Genomic DNA, 22,420 nt, shown 5'->3' with positions numbered 1-22,420 from the left:
ATAATCAAACCTCTTCCCCATAATTCAGAATGTTAATTTTGAGAACTATGTGATAATGTACAATGAATCCAAGTAGGATACATCAAAGTGAGTATATTCCTTTAATTGAGTTTTGAAAGTTGATCATATTTAACTAATATTTTAATATCATTTTATAAAAATGCTTAATTTCTAGTAATTCATAAATCTGATCCCATAGTTCACTATGTTCACTGTCAAATATCCTGAAGTGTACATGACAAATAGCCAAGTTTCATGCCTAAGTATGTATACTTATACATACTTAGTAAGTATGTATACTATACATAAAAACAGAGACATTCCTGAGAAGTTACAAAATATGGTTTTGTAACAAGCACTGTGTTTTTTCAAATATATAACAAATGCATTATTTCCTTGTGCCCAAAATGCAAATTTGCAAATTGCATCCAGGAACTCATCAAATCTGCTAGATGAATTATATAATTCAATTTGGCAAAATTTTTGCTCACAGCACAAATAGTTTTCTTTGGTTTTCTTGGATTCTGTTCTAAGAAGGAGGTAGCTGGAAAAAAGTGAAAAATTACAGGATATGATTCATAAAAATCCCACATCTTTTTCGTGTGCTTCTACATTCTTTTCTGAGGGAAAATGTTTTTGTCCCACAGCAATGATTCCTCTTCCTTCTCAGTAAGTACTTTTCAGTTGGAAAGATATCCATGCACACTATACCCAAGGTATTAAAAAAAAAAGGGTGGCCAAATGAGAGAAAGATGCATGTCATTTAGCATCTAGAAAACATGTAGCATATTCATTAAATCCCTTTTCACCAGGAAGGAATGTGAAGTCTGAACTTTAACATGGCCACAGTATGTACTAGAGAGCAAAGAAATGAAACCTCAAGTATGTACGTTCCTGCCAAGCATTAGCCCAAATCTTTCATCCTCTGACATGTGATGGGTATCTGTTTCCCTGAGAGAAAAGAAGACGATGCCCATGTAACACTATCCTCACTTCTAAGGTTTGGACAAGTGGCACTCACTACTATTCCTTCCTCTTTTCATTTGCTGTCAGCAGTGAGATTAGCACGCAGGCTCAAGAAAGGACTACCAGTACTGCACTGACAAAAGAAATATAAAATAATTAGAAGCACTTGAACCTCTGCAGATGGCCTGTGTATTTCTAACTTCATTGTCTCTCCTGAAGCAGCCTGCAAACTCCTTCATCATTTTGAGTCTGTGAAAAACTCTTAGGGCAGTAGCTGCCCAGTACTCAGTGAGGAGCTCCCTTAAGCAATGAATGACAAGCAGTTTAGAAACTAAAAAGTATCCATTTTATGCATATGAAAAGTCATAGAATATCAGAGCTAAAAGGAACCAGAGAGATTAGACATCCAATGTTCTCATTTCATAGGAAGAATCTGAGACCACTTTTAATGCTGTCAAGGTGAAGGACCAGTTAAATTGAAGCACTTCTGCTATAAGCATTTAAAAATGCTGAATGAAATTTCATTTTAAATGTATAGATAAATTCAGCAAAGCTAGGAAAACCTTCAAGTACCAGAAAGGTAGAAGGAACTAAAAATAAGAGTGGCAGGTGAGAGAGCAGATACTGCCATTGGCTTGGGGTGGGGTTGTGGGGAGTTGCTAGCATAAGTAACCCACTGGCTTATGTTTTAATACTTATGTAGAGACATAGAGACAGGAGATGTAAACTTGGGATTTCCTGAAGTAGAGAATTGGAACTGGGAAACCCATCTTGTACATACATGTTCGCAATTAATCTAGGATACTTGAAAGGCTCCCCCTTAAGTGGTAGAGTTAACTAAAAAAAATCTGCACGCCTTTAGCAGTTTGACAGTAAGGAAGCTGGCAGTGTCTTTTTGGACACTGGGTGGGAAAATGATTCCTCTGAGTACTGGTTAGCATGCACCTAGATTTGTGATTTAAATATTAGTCACTTGGTCAAAGAACCCATAGGCATTAAAATGAGCATCAAAATGGTTTTATATGGTAAAATCCAGTATCTCTAACAGAAGGAAATACAGCACTGCTTGAGATATATATATTCTCAAACCAGATAACATGGAATTCCTAAAGCCTGCTGAAAATTAATTCATAATAAAAAATTCCCAAGAGTAAATAAATTAATATATGTAATACTTGAGTACTTGAAATCATACTCTGATATTGTAAACTAAATATGTAGAAAATGATTAAAATGTAAAATAAGTCTAAACAATAGCTAAGATATAAGAATAACTGAATATTGAAAAAAGAAGTGAGTACAACTTTAAAAAATGAATATGGTCTTTGAAGGTTAAAATTCATAGGATAGAAATGCATAAAATTAGACCTGAGAGATTAGAGGAAATTGTGCTGAGGGCAGTATAAAGAGACAAATATAAAGAAAAATAAAAATCAAGTTTATAGATTAAAAAGTACAGAGCAAGGCCTATCAATATATGTCTAACTCGAATTATATCTAATAAGTGTTAGAGAAGGGAATGGAAGAATGAGGGTGATATTATCAATCATAAACAACTTAGATAACCCAGAATAAAGAATTAAAATTTCACATTTAGGAAACACATCAAGTCCCTTGCAGGATAAACTCAAAGATTACACTTGCTCACAGGGAAGATCTTAAAAGATCTAGAGAGAAAGAAATAGATTATTTTTAAAGGGACAATAATTAGGCCATTACAGACACCTTTGTAGTAAACATAGAGGTAAGAATATAACAAAAAAATTTTGTTAGATTGCTGAGAAAAAATAATTGGCAACCTAGAATTCTATATCTGGCTAACATATCATTTAGGAGTGCCAAGAAAATAAATACATTTGAGATAGGGAAAGTGGAAGAAAGTTAATTACTCCAAGCTTAAAGAAGAAAGAAATGGGACAAAAGCAAAATTTCTAAGCAAAGAAATTGGCAAAGGTGATGAGGTCTCAATAATTAACTCACTATATCATTCTTCTTGGTGTTACAACTGAAAAAACATTAATAAACACTGACATATAGCAATAACAGAAATGAAAATCAAGGTTTAAAAACAAGTTGAAACTATCTACTAGCAATGATGAGATATTAGATAAAACAGGTCATATGGAAATCAATGCCATTGAAAGCTTCTTATATTTTGTAAGGGGAAAGTAGAGATGTGTGATAAGATAATTGACTTTAAGTAGGCATTTTAATGAGTAGCTTCTAAAATAATAGAGCCATAATATATGATTTTTCCAAAATAACAGAAGAATATTTAACCTTAAAAGCATTAAAAGGAGAAAAATTAATTAAGACCATGAGAATATAATGAATTTACCCAATATCATAAGCTAGTTCATTGTAGAAATGCATCTGGAAACCAAAAGTTTGAATTTTCAGTTCTGTGTTATCTTTTCTGGGAGTACATTAACTGAACTTGAATCTTCTTTTTCAAGAAGATTCTTTAAAGACAGTTTTAAGATCTCTATAAACACCTGACTTGGCTTTATTTCAACATACGGTACAATGATTTTATAACACAGATTATAGTATGTAGCTCCATATATGTTTCTATTCACTTTCAATTCACCTTAAGAGGAGTAGTGACAAGAGAGATTGTTTCATAGCACCTAGCAATGCTTAATACATATTTGCTAATTGCAAAGCAGTGTTTCTGGCTGTGTGAAATTGATGGGTTGAATCTAACAGTCTCATGTGAGAGATGTATATATATGTAACAATAAAAAAGAAGTTGGAATGTATTAAGTATGGGCTGAATTTTAAACTGGGGAAATTAAAACTTCAAAATGGCAGTGTAATTTTAATGGCACAGAGATCCCCTGCTAAAACAGTCTGTCTTGTGAGGGTGCTATAGTCTTATCAGGGTATGGGGTCTGATGAAAGAACTAAAAGTACGGCCTATCAAGATGAGTGCTTTGAAAAGTAAAAGAGGTGGAAATTATATGTCATTAAAGGACAAATGAAATAAAACAGAAATGGTTATTGAAGAACTTGATTATCTGGGATTTGATGTACCAGAACTTATAATTAACTAATTTAAAAAAGTCAGAGAAATGTAAATGACTGCAATTTAGAAAGCAATTTCTAAGGGGAATTTTAGGATCTTTACAAATTTAATCTCCTAATTCTCAAGATTATATACTTCTAATTGAATGTTGACTTTAGAGACTGTAGTCATTACAGGATGAAAGAGACATTAACAAACACCCTAAATCATATCTGCTCTCTTGAAAATCTTTGCCCAAAGCTTCCTGTGAATATAGTAATTTAGACAACAAATATTTCTTAATGTATTCTATGACTGCTTCTATGTTATATAACTCTACGTAAAAGGAAGAGAAGTCACACTTCTTTGAAGGCATTAGTATCACACAATTCTAAACTCAAATCTATGGCAATATTTCTTTTGGAGCTACAAAGAGGGAACTTCAGTGAAAATTTCATTTTTTTTATATAGTTATATTGCCAATTTTCTTGCTATTCTCCATGTTATTATGAAAACCAGTACTGCATACATGTGATGTAGTAGGCATTCAGTGAATGTTGATTACATTTAATAAAATAGTCTGGATAGCAGTAAAGATAGCTTTTTTCTGGCATTTAAGTTTCAATTTCCTCACCTATTAAATTACTCTCCTTGCAGGAGTGTTTTGAGACTTAAATGAGAGCACAGGGTACATTTTAAATAATTATTAATATTTTTATTTTTAAAACTACCAACTAAATGTTTAGGAACTAAAAATATTAAAAATAGTGCACTAAAAATATACATTCTTAAAAGAAACGTCATTTAGGGGAGAACCAAGATGGCGGTGTGAGTAGAGCAGTGGAAGTCTCCTCCCGAAACCATACATATTTTTGAAAATATAACAAATACAACTATTCTTAAAGAGAGACCAGAAGACACAGGACAAGAGCCAGACTACATCCATACCTGCGAGAACCCAGTGCCTCGCGAAGGGGGTAAGATACAATCCACGGCCTGGTGGGACCCAAGCGCCCCTCACCCCAGCTCCTGGCAGGAGGAGAGGAGTCAGACTGGGGAGGGAGAGGGAGCCCAGGACTGCCAAATAGCCAGCCCTAGCCATCCGTACTGGAGCGCAGACACAGTGTGTGTGTGGGGTGCTGGATACTAGGGAAACAGGACAGTAAGACCTGTGAACAGGTCCCCACAGCCAGTGCCCCTGGGACAAAGAAAAGCAAGTGCTCTTTGAAAGCCTTAAAGGGACAGGGACCCCACAGCTGGACAGAAGTGTCCTGGGACACTTAGCCCAGCAGCTGGGAATCTCAGGGAACTCTGAGTGCCCTAACCCCCTGGGCAGCAGCGCAGCTCAGAGGCCCCTCATGGGGATAAACAGCTTCCCGCCTGTTCCCCCTCTGACGCAGCTCCGCCATATTGGAGAAGCAGCCTGAGGCTGGCCATGCCCACAGCAACTGCAGAGCTCCACAGCAGCGGGGCAAGAATCAGAGGCCCTGTCTGTGTGCAGCTGCCCAGCACAAGCTGCTAGAGGTCGCTGTTCTCCCAGGAGAGGAAGGCCACAAACCAGCAAGAAGGGACTTTCTCTTAGCCAACACATGTGCCAGCTCCCCACAAATACCTCTATCGCTATGAAAAGGCAGAAGAATTTGATACAGACCAAGATCACAGAGGCAAACCCTGAGAAGGAGATAGACCTAACCAATCTCCCTGAAAAATAATTAAAAATAAAGCTCATAACCATGCTGATGGAGCTGCAGAGAAATATGCAAGAGCTAAGGGCTGATATCCGGAAGGAGATTACAGCAATGAAACAATCTCAGGAAGGATTTATAAGCAGAATGGACAATATGCAAGAGGCCATTTATGGAATAGAAACCAAGAGATCAGGAATGCATAGAAACTGACGCAGGGAGAAATAAAAGGATCTCCAGGAATGCAACAATGTTAAGAGAACCGTGTGACCAATCCAAAAGGAACAATATCCACATTATAGGGGTACCAGAAGAAGAAAAGAGAGAAAAAGGGATAGAAAATGTATTTGAAGAAATAATTGCTGAAAACTTCCCCAAACTGGGGAAGAAAATAATCTATCAGACCACAGAAGTACACAGAACCCCCAACAGAAGGGACCCAAGGAGGACAACACCAAGACACATAATAATTAAAATGACAAAGATCAAGGACAAGGACAGAGTTTTAAAGGCAGCTAGAGAGAGAAAAAAGGTCACCTACAAAGGAAAACCCATCAGGTTATCAGCAGACTTCTCAACAGAAACCTTACAGGCCAGAAGAGAATGGCATGATATATTTAATGCAATGAAACAGAAGGGCCTTGAACCAAGAATACTGTATCCAGCACGATTATCATTTAAATATGAAGGAGGGATTAAACAATTCCCAGACAAGCAAAAGATGAGGGAATTTGCCTCCCACAAACCACCTCTACAGGGTATTTTAGAGGGACTGCTCTAGATGGGAGCACTCTTAAGACTAAATAGATGTCACCAGAGAAAATGAAATCACAGCAAAGAAAGCAGACCAATCAAATACTAACTAAAGGCAAAAAATAAAATCAACTACCCACAAAAGCAGTTAAAGGAAACACAAAAGAGCACAGAATAATAAAACCAACATATAAATAATGGAGGAGGAGGAATAAGAAGGGAGAAAAATAAAGAATGACCAGACAGTGTTTAAAATAGCTCAATAAGCAAGTTAAGTTAGACAGAAAGATAGTAAAGAAGCTAACCTTGAACCTTTGGCAACCACTAATCTAAAGCCTGCAATGGCAATAAGTACATATCTTTCAATAATCACCCTAAATGTAAATGGACTGAATGCATCAATCAAAAGACACAGAGTAATAGAATGGATAAAAAAGCAAGACTCATCTCTATGCTGGTTACAAGAGACTCACCTCAAACCCAAAGACATGCACAGACTAAAAGCCAAGGGATGGAAAAAGGTATTTCATTCAAACAACAGGGAGAAAGAAGCAGGTGTTGCAGTAGTATCAGACAAAATAGACCTCAAAACAAAGAAAGCAACAAAAGATAAAGAAGGACATTACATAATGATAATTTTAGGAGACTTCAACATGCCACTCACTCCAAAGGATAGATCCACTGGACAGAAAATAAGTAAGGACACAGAGGCACTGAACAACACACTAGAACAGATGAACCTAACAGACATCTACAGAACTCTACATCCAAAAGCCACTATTTACAATAGCCAAGAAATGGAAGCAACCTAAGTATCCATCAGTAGATGAATGGATAAAGAAGATGTGGTACATATACACAATGGAATATTATTCAGCCATAAGAAGAAAACAAATCCTATCATTTGCAACAACGTGGATGGAGCTAGAGGGTATAAATAAGCCAGGTGGAGAAAGACAAACACCAAAAGATTTCACTCATATGTGGAGTGTAGGAACAAAGAAAGACTGAAGGAACAAAACAGCAGCAGAATCACAGAACCTAAGAATGGACTAATAGTTACCAAAGGGAAAGGGACTGGGGAGAATGGGAGGGAAGGGAGGGATAAGGGTGGGGAAAAAGAAAGGGGGTATTACAATTTGTATGTATAATGTGGAGGGGGGCATGGGGAGGGCTGTGCAACACAGAGAAGACAAGTAGTGATTCTATAACATATTACTATGCTGATGGACAGTACTATAATGGAGTTTGTGGGGGGGACTTGGTGGAGGGGGGACCCTAGTAAACATAATGTTCTTCATGTAATTGTAGATTAATGACAACAAAATTAAAAAAAAGAAACCTCATTTAATAAGAATATAAAGCCTTCACATTCAATTCAGAATAAATCTTCATATAAAATTAATTAAAAAATCATTTTTGTTACATCATTAAATTGATTTACTTTATCACACTTTATGTTTTTAAATGTTATTGTTTTGGAAAAAAATTATTTTTTGGGGAAAACAAAGTATAGATGTGGGACTATGTCAGATTTTAAATGTACTTTATAAGCTTTCAGTACAGAGTTAATAGTGTCTTTGCTAGATACATTAAGAACTTTAAATTTGACTTGATCTATAGTAAATGCAAACTTTATTTCATTTATTGTATCTCCACTTTTTTTAAAGATTAAAAAAAGGAATTCATTTGCCTCTTTCCCCCAATCTTGTTTCCCTGTTTTTATGGCATTGAGGAGACAGTTAACAGTCTTTTCTAAAGTACTTATTAGGACACGTGTGGAATGATCCACTTACGGTCAACTGGGAGGACTGTAAGAATTGATACTGCTATTACAAAGCTGAGGAGTAATTTAGAAATACTTTCAGTTAAGTAACTCTAAGCGTGTTCAGTAGTGAAAGAAATTCTTTAGACTTCTATTTTTAAGTATAAACTACTTTTCAAAACGAACAACACTCATTTTTTACTTATATTCCACTTCTTCAATTGTTCTCTTTTTACCATGGAAACTTAAAAGAAACAGAAAACCATTTGCCATTTGACAAATCTGATTAAACCAAAGGTGTTTACCATTGAAACTGACTACCCACCCACTCCATCTCAAGTTTACTTTCTGTTAGACAAAATATTACTATCTTTTCCCAGAAGGAACCCAAATCATTGTCCATTGGAACCAGTTATGTTTTAGGCTGTTAAACATTGCAGGGGGTTACTAAAATTCAAAAGTAAGTATTGGTCTTGGAATAGATTTCAAGAGTTTTTGGAATATGTATTTCCAAGGACATCTTAGGGTTCTTGGCTAGATTAAAGAAAGATGTTGAAATAGGGGGAAAAAGGAACCGTTTTGTAACTTGTACTTACTGTACAAACCTAGCCACAATAAGCAGATTCATTTAAAATGATAATTTAATAAAATCATAAGGTTAGCAGACTGAGCATAAAGTCTATTCTGAAGGTTAGTCATAGTTTATGGTTAAAGAATGCCTTTAGCGTGCCATCTTTCACATATCATGTATGTGACTTGGAGAGAGGACAGACTTTAGAGCTAGATAGACAATGATAAGGATTTAATACTATCTCTTACTATCTGTAACAATGGGTAAGTTTATCTTTTCCATGTTCCATGCTCTCATCTGTACATGGGAGTAATAATATACATGACCTAAGGTCCATGTGATGAATAATATAATTTTGTTACAGAGCTAAATACACTAATAGGCATATGGTTGGTGCTCAATCAATGTTAACTATTACTATCATTACTCTTTATCCTGAGCAGCAAATTACATGAAAACAACTACTCTGCTTTAATTTATCTTTTCTTCTTTTGTGAATGCTCACATCATTTTAAAGGGGATTTACTTGCAAATAACCCTTTCATTTTTTGAAAGTGGAGTATTGTATGTCACAGTAATTTATCAAGTACCTAGTATTCAGAATCTAAAGATAGGTACTAGGGAGGTAGAAAAGAAGAACACTTTTATTTCAAATAGCTTTTATTCACACTAGGACTAGAGGAAAATCTAATTCAGTAGAAAACAAGACAAAAAGGGATTTTTAAATCCTCTTTGAAGGAGAATCATGACATTAACAACATGAACAATAATTTGGAACACACCGCTGGATTTTCCATTCAGTATTTTCAAGTACAAAAAGGAATCAGAAAGAAGGTAAACATTCCATGAGCATGTTTAAGAATGATATCGTTATTAGATATTAATCCTTTATTAGATAATTATTGTTCACATCTGGGAAAACATCACTGCAGCAAAATTCTAAGAAAAGAAGTTTGGCCACATGTATTTTTCTCAGCAGCTCTGAATGACAGTTTTTGGTGATTGCTAGCCAAAAAAATTAAGGGCAAAACCACTGGTGCACAGAGGACAACAAACTGATCTTATTACAGAAACAGATATCAGACCACAGTAGGAAAGACATTTTAATTTTATGCTAAGCCAGAATCTCCAGAGTACTGGCATACATATCAACAAGCTGGGTCTAGAGAGTTTAATCACAGAGGTAATAAATATTGGTTTTCCGCCTGCCCTGCCTACCTTACTTAAAAATTTCAGGATATTTGCTTTCAAGTGACACAAACTGCTGAGACAATAATCTACAAAATGGTCACTCATTTTTAACAGCCTCCTTGCTGTGCCCAGCAACCAGTGGAAGGGAGATTCCATATACTCAGCTGTTGTAGAGATGGACACTGACATTGCTTATGCAACAAGAGTTTGAGGATCTTACAATTTAGGAAGAGCATATGGAGATTTTTATCTAAAAACAATCTTTGCATACCCAAGGAAGTGCCATGTCTCCTCATATTTTAGGATTCCTAAGTTTTTCCGCTAATCTGTTTCTACTCAATTTTAAATTAATAAAAGCAATAGCCAGAAACTGCTGCAAGATCTCTATCAATTGTCATAAAATGCCAACTCCAAAAATGGGCACCACAGTGAAGCCTGGAGGATATGACCACAACGTGCCAGCAGAACACTTGTCCCTCCGTAGTTTATTCGATGTTGCAACATTGGCCTCTAATGTGCCTAAGGCCCAAACAGAAAACAGAGAACTCCAATTTTCTTCAAATAGTCTGGAAATACCTTACTTCCAAATTATACTATTGTAAAATTTCTCTTTCACCATCTTTTCCTCATGCTAAAGTTTGTGTTTGTGAGTTTGACTCATAAGGACATCATCCAAAGGGCAAGAAAAGGACATACACAATCTTCTCTATGTGGCAGTTGGCACAACACAGTTAGGTAGTAGCAAGACTGGTGGAAAACTGCATATGTGAGAGAAAGAATCATTCTGTATTATTAAGACAAAGTGCCGAGTCCAAAGATTCAGACCAAAACACAATAACATAATCTATCTTTTAAGATTAGTAAAAAGGCTGAGGTTTTTGAAAAGGAAGATGAAGAGTATCTACCAGAGTGTTTATATAAAATAGCATGAAAGAAAGTAGATCTAGTGATGTGTCATAAAAATAAGCTGTTATGGTTATTTCTACTTAAGAAACATAAAGCAGAGATTGAAGAAATTATTCTGACAATTTAGATAGAGCAATTTGGTATTGGCAATTGGACAGGGGAAGAGTGGAAAGTAAATTATTGGTTAGAAAGATTGACACTTTTCTGTGAACTATGTATTTGCTAAATGTTCCAGTTTGAGAAATCATTACAACCCTATTATTCTGTCTTTAAGATCAAGTCCAAACAGCCCCAGATCTATAGTCTCAGGTTCAATTGCTCCACCCAGCTATACCTAACATGTTAATAACTGACTCAGCTGTTGCATAAACCATTACGTAAAACCAGCCACATATATCACAGAAAAACTGGACTGCAGTTGATTAGGAGAAACCAAATTCTATAGTCCAATGTGAACATGCCTTGTTCATGTAAAAAATTTACACTCGGGCCATATGACAATCATGCTGTGCTTCATGAAGCATTTGATGTAGTAAAAGCTGTTAAGAGGCAAGGACTATGATTTTCAATGTAAATACGACCAGGAAACAAGGCACACAGTGGCACTTACATATTTTAGTGGTGGTGTTGATGATGGTGATGTAGTATTCATAATACTGCATTCAAGAGGCAGTAAACAGTATAAAATTCTGCTAGAGACCAAATTATAATTGTGTCCTCAGGGAACACAAGAAATATTTGATGATGATCATTACCATGTTGATGATTGGTTTTAAAGACAATAAAATGCCTTCATTTCTGAGCTTCGATCATCTGGTTTTCATTCTTTTTGGAGGTGAAATGCCCTATTTGTGCAATAGTTGAAAAGGTGTGTTGTTTCCTACTTCTCTTTTTTCTTATTTGCTCAGCAAGTTAAGTGATTTCATTCCTGATCAGGAAAGGAATGTTAGGATAGATAATGCTAGAAATGATGTCAAACTCTGACAGATTTTGATTATTCCAAGCTCAGAATAAATTACTTTTAGGACAGAAACCTTTGGCTTTGTTTTGTGACTATTAGACATTTAATACTTTCATTGAGACAAATTGAGAGTAAACTTTCAAAAGATAAATAGTAAAAGTTGTTTAAACAAATTGTCCTACACATAAATGCTGGAAAAAAAATAAGTATAAAAGTTATGACTGAGAAGAGGAATTTTCTCTCAGAATAGTTTCCACATCATCATTCTATTTTACTTCCATATGGAGTCTGTAAAGAAACCCAGTAAATCTGCAAAGCTTTGTGAATGACCTTCAGAAATAAGGAAGCACTGAATTGTTAGCAGAGGCCAGCCCTTAGTTTCTGAAAATGTGTGAGGAGATGTCCTCCTTTAAAATCTACCATGCTGTCAGTGAGAAAAGTATGGAAGTTTTGCAAAAGGCGACAGTCAAAACTGAAGGCAAGATTTCAGTTCCTATGATTGGTAATGAAAATGCTATTTGTAGTCATTTTTCATATGTATCTGTTTTCTCCAAAAGCTGACTTCTATCTCTATTATTGATGTAAATTTGTTAAAAGACTTCATCTCAAAATGTTCTTCCCATTTAAAGAGCTATGATTAAATAGTTTCTATTACCACTTGAGGTCCATTATACTTATTATCTAATAAGACTTTTTGAATTTAATATACAACCCCAGTTTGTACTATATAATTGAGAAAATTAATTTATTAAACTTTCTTTTTGTACCTATTACCAAATCTTATTAAACTCCTAGCATTGTTTATTAATAGATTTATCAAAAATCATTACTTTTTCATCATGTATGAGTTATTATGAGATTGTGAGCACATCTATAATCTATTATCCTTCAAAGTATGGATCAGAAAGAGATATATTATTGATAATGCTTAGAGAGGAGTTCTAACAGCCCTTAACTCGGAACTTTTGTGACCAATAAAAATTCAATGTGTAAGAAAATAACTATATCAACTGAAGCTACCCTTTCAAAAAGTGCTGGTGTATTTCAAAAGAAGTGTTGATATTCTCCAAAAGCCTCCATTCTGTCCCTGAGGGCTATACTACATCTTGCAATGGTATAATCAAAAAGCACTGGCATTCTGTTCTTACAACTACATTTAGCTGTGATTAATCCTCTCCATGGTTTATCTGTTTATCTGCCTCTCCGTGTATCCAAGACTCTAACTGCAACCAATTGGGTACACTGTCATATGGGAGGATGTGTGATTAACTCAACAATGCCATGTTTTAAATCCAGATAACCATGGAGATGTCCTAGTGATCTGGATTTATCAAACTCATGGCAAAACTATTATAGGAAACTTCAGTAAATTACTATGTTTGCACTATACTGTTTCATTTTCTTATTCAACATCTAAAAAATATCTGGAAGGATTGAGAGTAATAATAGAGATTTGTAATTATGAAGTTGATTTTTACAAGTCATAATTATGTTTCCAATTAAAATATGATATCACTTTCTTTTTAAAGGGGGAAGTCTTTTTTAAACTTTTGGCTCCATTATCTGGTTTTCTTTGAATCGCCTTAAGCAATTAAAGCAAAACAGCAAGAGCAAGCAAATATAATTGGCATGAATTTCTCTGAAAATGTGAATTTTTTTACAAAAAATTCATTACAATTCTGAATCTAGATTGACCTCATCCTTACGCAATAAAAGTGATTTTTACCTAATACTGAGTTACATTCCATTTCAGATTTCCTATTTTAAAGCTTATCTTAGATTTCTAAGATGTTAAAACAAGTATTGAGTCATTTTCATACATGTAATAAAAGTCTTTAAAAAATTGTAATCCTAAAAAAACCAAATGCATGAAAAATATGGTCTGACTGTAAAACAAAAGGGAGTTATATAATTCTACTTGAGTGAAATCTTTCATCTTTGATTTACAGGTTAGAGTCCTCTTTAACTAAAACCATATTGTTCCATATCTTTCATATCAAGGCCTTCCCTAAAACCTTGTTTTAATTAAGGTTTCTTTCAGATTTCTGAATAAAAGCATGACAATCTTCACTTATGGCTTTAATATATCCTTTGAGTTAGTTAGGAAAATATATGTAAAGAAACAACAACACTCTCAAAAGCATTGTCAGATATTAAATACTGAAAGTATCCTACATCAGTGTCTTCAGGTGTTTGAGTTATACACTGAAATAGAATTTTGGGAAGTAGGCAGATAACCTACTATATTCAGTAAATTGGTTTTAATCTCAGAAATAAATGTCTCTTATTTTTGGCTTTTGACACTAAGGTTAAAGGTTAAGGTTTTTTTTCAGATGAAGGCACAACTTCAAGGTCAACTTATTTCAAGGTGACTTCAAATAGGCAATGCCTTCATTAACACATTTCAAAGATCTAGAAAATTCAGTAACATTGCTTAAGCCATATTCACTTTAATGGTTTCACAGCTAACAGAATATATCAGACCAAGCAACTGTGTTAACCTGGAAAGTAAAAAATAAATGTTCAAAGCTCCTGAGTAATTGGGGGAGATTATGGGTAATCTTTAGCTTTTTTATAGGAAGGAAGGATGAAAGGCAAGAAGACAGGAAATGGTAGAGGGCGGCAAAAGAAAAGTGAGAGAATAACTTCTTGATAGATTTGGAACAGATTAAGACCATCTTTGAAAAGTTATGCACTTTTCAAAGACACTGAAAATCTTCCATGGAACATATGCTCAGAGCTACCATCATCAGGGCAAGGGATGCCTGAGGGGGAAGGGAGACCTCATCCTCAAGTGCGACTGCAGATCTCCCACGTGTGGGACTCAGAGAGGGATGTCAGGGGAAGAGGGTAATTTTTCTCAAAAAAATGTGGCATAAAATATTGCACCATTGCATACAGTTTGTAAGGTTCCTTTGGCATTTGTACTTGGAGATAGAGCATGGTTTATGCAATTGAAAAAAGCCTCATCCTAGTTCCTCCATCTTGAACTCTAACTAGCAAGAGTTGAACCATGTGTTAAAACAAAGGCCAAGAAACAAAACAAACAAACAAAAAAGACCCCTAGGATCTGTCAGGAACTGCTATCCACTCATAGCTGAAAGCAAATCCTGTAAACAATTGAAAACTGTCTGACAAAAAAATTACCCAGTAACAAACTGACCAGAATGTCAGAAATGAGTATTTCTCAGGTTTTGCCCCCAATTTTGCTGGCTGTCATAGCATCTGTAATTAACAATATCTAATGCTGTCTTGGATGTTTCTAGTTCATACTTTGGGCCTTTGAGTAGGTCACCCCAACATATTCAGAGCACACTGGAAGCAGTTTCTTCCAATCATGGTTTACTGTAACTTTAGAATCATAGCGGTTATGTTTAAGGAATCTTTAATGCCCTTTCAAGTCCATCCAAAGAACAAGTGAAGCTGCTGTTCAGAATTTTGTGCCCAGTGTTTATGTTCCATAGAATCTGTGCCACCCAGGTAGCAGACAAGACATGTCTGAGGGTGCTGGGTGGGGGGATACACAATGATGTCACACACAGGAAATATGGGGGGGGTTAACTTGGCACTTCACAAGGCTGGCTCCTCTTCCATAGGCTCACCAGCAGTTCTGTAAAAATAAACAGGCAATCAGAATACAGCATAAGAGTACACAATGACATTGTAGATTTTCATGCATAATCAAAGCTGATTTTTCAGTTCTCTCTGATGTTTATTTGTGTTATTCAGTTATCCATAAATAGAGTTTCTTTCCTAGGAAGTATAAACAAATGTCAAGTGGAAAAACATTTTAGATCCAAGCAATCATTTGAAATGTTCCTGTTTATATTAAAACATGTCAAAATATTTTATAAGTCTAGATTCCAAAATGTACATGTTTTGTGTCTAGTACAGTCCAATAATTTATTGAAAAAATTAGCTATGATATTTTATTTTAGGAGCAATGGCAGTGCTTTCCTATGGAACCAGTTAGCTAAGGAGAGCAAAGGACCCAGCTAGCTTCTCAAGGATACTCACCGGAGCACTGGGTCTTGCTTCTGTTCTTTCATAACTGGATTGGCTGCCTGCCGGAGGCATTGCAAATCAAATTCTGAATTTGATTAGCAAATCTCTGCTACAGACCCAACGTTTTTATAAGAAATGCAAGATGGTAGTGTGTTAATAGTTTTTATTTGGCGTCACCTGTGGGGTGTTTTGCTTGGGCAAAACCAAAACTAATTGCTTGAAAATTTATACTTGAAATTTAACCTTAATTTAGCAACACTCTGAGGGTGTTTCAAGGCAAACTTTTAGAATGATTTTTAATTTTGTCAGAAGGACAAATTGTAGCAGGAATCCAAACATATGAATTAGCTGGATTGTTGAAGGAAGAATACTGGGAGTTAAGATGCCTGACGTACACAGTTTTCAGTCTGAGCTCTGTGATCTGCTAGTGCTGTAACTTCTAATGTTGCAACTATGCTTCTGTGAAGTTGTAGTTTCGGGTGGAAAATATGAGAAAAAAAAGATATTCATTACAGAATTAGTGAAAGCTAAAAAAAGAAATTGACTTGTAAGCAACAAACATTATGAGACACTAATACTTTGGGTTCATCTTTTCCTCAACTAACATATGCATAAAATTGTATGATTGACGTATAGGCACAGACTTATACCTAGGCTCCCATAAGGAAACACGGTATTTGGATGATGGTTCTCTCTGGTTAGTGGAATAATAATAGGTAGCAATAGGTAAGTGGTTTCCATTTTCCTTCTCATATTGTTTATGCGCTTGCTAGTGTTCTGTAATGAATTACTTTCATATTAGGAAAAAACGCTATGTTTAAAACACAGCTGTTGATGAAGAGAAGTGAACTATTTAGCTATGCTATTTTACAGTTTATAAGGAAAAAAAAAAGCCAAGATTTCTATGCATCTTTAAAGTAGCTGCCATTATAACTTAACATTTTAATAATAGATTTAATATTGAATGGAAGATTTTTATACCTAGAATGGTAATGAAAAGGATTTTAACATATTCTGTACAGAATGAAAAATATTATGTATTCATTATTTAATGTTACCAAAAAAAGAGTTCCAAATAAGTCTATGTGGAACACTAAAAAAAAATCATTTCTTAGGAACTTATAGCTTGTCCCAGAATGTACTGGATAAGAAGGTTGTGAGAGAGTATTCAGAGTTGCTATATAAGATAAAAGCTATTTAAATGAGTCATACTCTATAAAAATCTTTTAAAGCTAAAATTATCAGCATTCTGAGAAGAAAAATTTTAAATTACGGAACACTAAGTAACCAAGCAAATTTATATGTAAACATGAAAATTTATGTACATCTGAGAATATGTGGATAATATAGGTACAGAATCCTTAAGCTATATACTCTCATGGAGACTGAATTTTCCTATTTCTTCCCAATCCCAAGCTTTATTGAGCTGTAAATGACATATCACATGAGTTTAAAGTGTACAGCGTGGTGATGTGATACAAGAATGTTTATCACAACACCATATCCTTCACCTCCTATGATTACAATTTTTTATTGTTGTCTTTATGGTAAGAACATTATGGCAAGAGGAGCATTCTCATAGCAATTTTCACATATATAATACAGTCCTGTTAAATATAGTCACCTTGCTGTATGTTATATCCCTGGAGCTCATTCATCATACTACTGGAAGTTTGTACCCTTTGACCAACATCACCCCATTTCCCTAACCTCACAGCCTCTGGTACTTATCAATTTACACTCCGTTTCTCTGAGTTCAATTATATTTTTGCAGTTTTATTGAGAAATAATTGACATACCTCATTATGTAAGATATACAGCATTGATGGTTTAATTTACAAATATTGTGAAAAGATTACTGCAATATTTGAGTAAACATCTATCATCTCAGATACATAATTCAACATTTTTAGGTTCCACATGTGAGATCATACAGTGTTTGTTTATCTCAGTCTGCCTATATCACTTAGCATAATGTTCTCAAAGTTCATCTATGTTGAACCTTATCTTTTATGGCTGTATAATTTTCCACTGTAATTATATACCCCTTAAAAAAAAACTGCCCATTCATCAATGGGGATGGATGTTTAGGTTGTTTCCTTGTCTTGGCTATTGTGAATTATGCTGCAATGAACATGAAAATGCAGATATCTCTTCAAGACAGAGATTTTGTTTCCTCTGGATATATAGCATGAAGTGGATTACTGGATCATATTCTACTTTTAATTCCTTGAGAAACCTCTATACTGTTTTCCATAGTGGCTGCAGCAATTTATATTCTTACCTACAGTGCACAGGTAATCCCTTTTCTCCACATCCTAATACTTGTTATCTCTCTCCTTTTGATGCTAGGCATTTTAGCAGATGTAAAGTGATGTCTCAGTGTTGTTCTGATTTGCATTTCCCTTATGATTTTTCATGTTCCTGCTTGCCATCTGTATGCCTTCTTTAAAAAATATCTATTCTGGTCTGTTGCCTGTTTTCTAATCAGATTATAATCATTATTATTGTTTTGCTATTGAATTGTACAGATTCCAAATATATGTTGGATATTAACCACTTATTGATATAGAGTTTGCAAATATTTTTTCCTATTTCATATGTTGTCTTTTAATTTTGTTGATTGTTTCTTGCTGTGCAGAAGTTTTTAGTTTGATATAGTTGCACATATTTATTTTTGCTTCTGTTGCTTTTTTTTTTTATATCAAAAAAAAAATCATTGCAAAGACCAAATTCAAGAAGAGTTTTCCTGTTTTCTACTAGGCTTTATAGTTATAGTTTCTACTAGATTTTATAGTTTCTATAGGTCATATGTCTAAGACTTTAGCCATTTCTAATTAATTTTTTGAATGGTGTAAAATAGAGGTTGAATTTCATTCTTTTGCTTGTGAATATTCAATTTTGACAACACCCTTTATTAAAGAGATTATTATTTCCCCATGAGTATTCTTGGATCCCTTGTCAAATATTACTTGACTGTATATGTGAGGGTTTATTTCTGGGTTCTCAACTCTATTCCATTGGTCCATGTGTCTGTTTTTATGCCAGTGCCATTTTTTGATTACTATAGCTCTGTATCATAGTTTTACTCTGCTTTGTTCTTCCTTAAGATTGCTAAAGCTACTTAGGGTCTTTTGTAGTTCCATATAAATTTTAGGATTTTTTTTCTGTTTCTGTGAAAGATGTCATTTGAATTTTGATAGGGATTGCATTGAATCTATAGATGATTTTGAGTAGTATCAGTATTTTAACAATATTAACTCTTCTGATCCATGGACATGGAATAGCTTCCAATTATTTATGTCTTCTTCAATTTCTTTCATCAGAGTCAATGTTTTTGGTGTATAGATCTTATTTTGTATCCTGAAACTTTACTGAATTGTTTATTGCTTTTAATAATTTTTTTGTGAAGTTTCTAGGACTTTATGTACAAGATCATATCATCAGTAAACAGAGACAATTTTACTTCTTTCTTGATTTGGAATATATATTTTTATTTCTTTTTCTTGCCTAACTGCTCTGGCTAGGACTTCCAATACTATGTTGAACAGATGTGGTGAGAGTGGGCATCCTTGTCTTGTTTCTGATTTTAGAGGGAAAGTTTTTAACCTTTTACTCTTGAGTATGTTAGGTGTGGGTTTGTTGTATATGGCCTTTATTATGTTGGAATACATTTCTTCTATATCCAATTCGTTAATAATTGTTATTATGAAAGGATTTGAATTTTGTCAATTGTTTATTCTGCATCTATTGAAAGGAATAGATGATTTTTATTTTTCATTCTATTAATGTGGGTAACTCATCTGTGTATGTTGAACCATCCTTGTATCCCAGGGGTAAATCCCACTTGATCATGGTGTATAATCCTTTTAATGTGCTGTTGAAATTGGTTTGCTAGTATTTTGCTGAGGATTTTTGCATCTTGTTCATCAGGGATGTTGGCTTATAGTTTTCTTTTCTTGTAGCATCTAGCTTTATCCTATAGTATCAGGATAATGTTGACTGCACAAAATGGGTTTGCAAGTGTTCCATTCTCTTTGATTTTTTGGATGAGTTTCAGAAGGATTTGTGTTAATTCTCTTTTAAGCGTTTGGAATAATCACTAGTGACCATTTGGGACTGGGATTTCTTCATCAGGAAGTCTGTGATTACTTGTTTGATCTCAGTTTATTCAGATTTTTCTGTTTCTTCATGATTCAGTCTTGGTAGGTTGTGTATTTCTAGGAATTTATCCATTTCTTGTGGGTTGTTCAATTTGTTGGCATATAATTGTTCATAGTAGTCTGTCTTATGACACTTTGTATCAGCTGTAGTGTTTCTTCTTGCATTTATAATTTTATTTATGTCAGTCTTTTCTCTTTTTCTCTTGGTTAGTCTAGCCAAAGGTTTGTCAATTTTTGAATCTTTAAAAAAAACTGATTTTTATCGATCTTTTTTATTTTTCTATTTCATTTATTTCTGCTCTGATTTTTGCTATCTCTTCTCTTATGCTAACTTTTGGCTTAGTTTGTTCTCTGAGTTCCTTAAGGTGTAAAGTTAGGTTTTCTATTTGAGAACTTCCTTTTCTATGTAGGAATTTATTGTGTTTATTTGCCTCATAGCACTGATTTTGCAGCATTCTATAAGTTTTGTTACTTTGTATTTCCATTTTTGTTTCAAGATTTAAAAAAAAATTAATTTGATTTCATCCTTGATCCATTAGTTGTTCAGGACTGTGTTAATTTCCACATATCTGTAAAATTTCCAGTTTTCCTCCAGTTTTGATTTCTATTTTCATACCAACGTGGTATGAATTCAATCTTTCAAAATTTTCTAAGAATTTTTTTGTGCTCTAATCTTTGACCTATCCTGGAGAATATTCCATGTGCACTTAAGAGGAATGTATATTTTCCTGCTGTTGAATAGAATGCTCTTTGTATGTCTATTAGGTCCATTTGGGCTAAAATATAAAGTCCAATGTTTTCTTACTGATTTTCTGCCTGGATGATCCATTGTAGAAAGTGGTGTAGTAAAGTCCCCTATTATTATTGTACTGTTGTGTATTACTCTCTTCAGATTTGTTAGTATTTGCTTAATATATTTATGTACTCTGGTGTTGGGTGCATATATACTTACAAATGTTGCATCCTTTCAAGAATTGACCTCTTTCTCACTATATAATGACCTTCTTTGTCTCTTGTTACAGTTTTAGACTTAGAGTCTACTTTTCCTGATAGAGTTACCCCTGCTTTATTTTGGTTTCCATTTACATGGAATACCTTTTTCCATCCCTTTGAGCCTATGTGTGTCCTTAACACTAAAAAGAATCTTTTGTAGGCAGTATATAGTTAAAAAAAAAAATCTATTCAGCCACTCTATGACTTTTGATTGGAAAATCTAATGCACTTACATCTAAAATAATTATTGAGTGTTAAGGACTTAGTATTGGATCTTGTTAATTGTTTTTCTGGCTGCTTTGTAGTTCCTTTCTTCCTCTCTTGACGTCTTCATTTTGAAATGATGCTCTTCCATAGTGGTATACTTTGATTCCCTTTCCTTTATCTTGTGTGTCCATTATAGGCTTTTGTTTTGTGGTTACCCTGAGGCTTACTTGAACCATCTTATAAGAGTTTGTTTTATCCTGAGAACTACTTAGATCACATGCAAAACTACCCTTTACTATCCTGCCCTAAATTTTTTTTTGATGTCACAATTTACATCTTTTATACTATGTACCAATAAATAAAATATTGTAGGTAGAGCTCTTAATATTTTTGTGTTTTAACATTTATACAAAAGTTAAGTGGTTAATACACAATCATATTACAGTATTAAAGTATTTTGTATCTGACTATATACTTACCATTACCAGCAAATGGTGTATTTTCATATTACTAATTATCACCCTTTCTTTTCAACTTGAAGAACTCCTTTCAGCATTTCTTGTAATGCAGGTCTTGTGTGATGAACTACTTCAGCTTTTGTTTGTTTAGGAAAGTTTTCATCTCTGAAAGAGAAATTTGCCCAGTAGTCTTCTGGTTGGCAGTTTTTTTGTTTCAGCACTTTGAATATATGATCCCATTTTCTCCTCTTCTGCAAGGTTTCTGCTTAGAAATCTACCGAAAGATAGATTTTTATGAAAGTTCCTTTGTACGAGAGAATTTTTTTTGTCTTGCTTCTTTAAAAAGTCTCCCTATGTCTTTGATTTTACAGTTTTATTGCAATGTCTCTTAGAGAAGATCATTTTGGATTGAAACTTAGGGCTGACATATTAGCTTTGTAAACTTGGGTGTCTAAACCTCTCCTCAGGTTTGGGAAGTTCAGTCATTATTACCTTATGTAAGTTTTCTGCATCTTTCTTCCTCTTTTCCCTTCTAGGACTCCAATAATTAATAGATTATTTATCTTAATAATGTCCTATAAGTCCCATAGGCTTTATTCATTCCTTTTCATTCTTTACTCTTTTTACTCCTCTGGATAATTTCAAATGGTCTGTCTTCAAGTTCATTGATTCATTCCTTCTTTTGCTTGTCCAGCCTGAATTTGAGCTCTCTATTGAATCCTTTAGTTCAGCTATTGTATTCTTCAGCTCCAACCTTTTTGCTTGGTTCTTTGTGTTTTGTATATCTGT

General features: G+C 34.3%; 1 protein-coding gene and 1 long non-coding RNA gene across 4 annotated transcripts in view; one reads left to right on the top strand and one right to left on the bottom strand.

Annotated features, from left to right (window-relative positions):
* The window catches only part of LOC130684290 (uncharacterized), a 203,586-nt gene that overhangs the window by 81,886 nt on the left and 99,280 nt on the right, over positions 1 to 22,420 (top strand). The window lies entirely within an intron of this gene.
* Positions 9,390 to 22,420, bottom strand: part of HDAC9 (histone deacetylase 9) — a 930,736-nt gene continuing 917,705 nt past the window's right edge. Inside the window, exon 29 of the mRNA XM_057504568.1 lies at positions 9,390 to 15,415. Coding sequence (XP_057360551.1) covers positions 15,376 to 15,415 — 40 coding nt within the window. The 3' untranslated portion in view covers positions 9,390 to 15,375. The remainder of the gene's footprint in view (positions 15,416 to 22,420) is intronic.

This window comes from Manis pentadactyla, chromosome 7 (assembly GCF_030020395.1).
Source record: "Manis pentadactyla isolate mManPen7 chromosome 7, mManPen7.hap1, whole genome shotgun sequence".
Classification (NCBI taxonomy): Eukaryota; Metazoa; Chordata; class Mammalia; order Pholidota; family Manidae; genus Manis; species Manis pentadactyla.
Note: the sequence above shows the minus strand (reverse complement) of the source record. Positions and strands in the feature narration are given on the sequence as shown.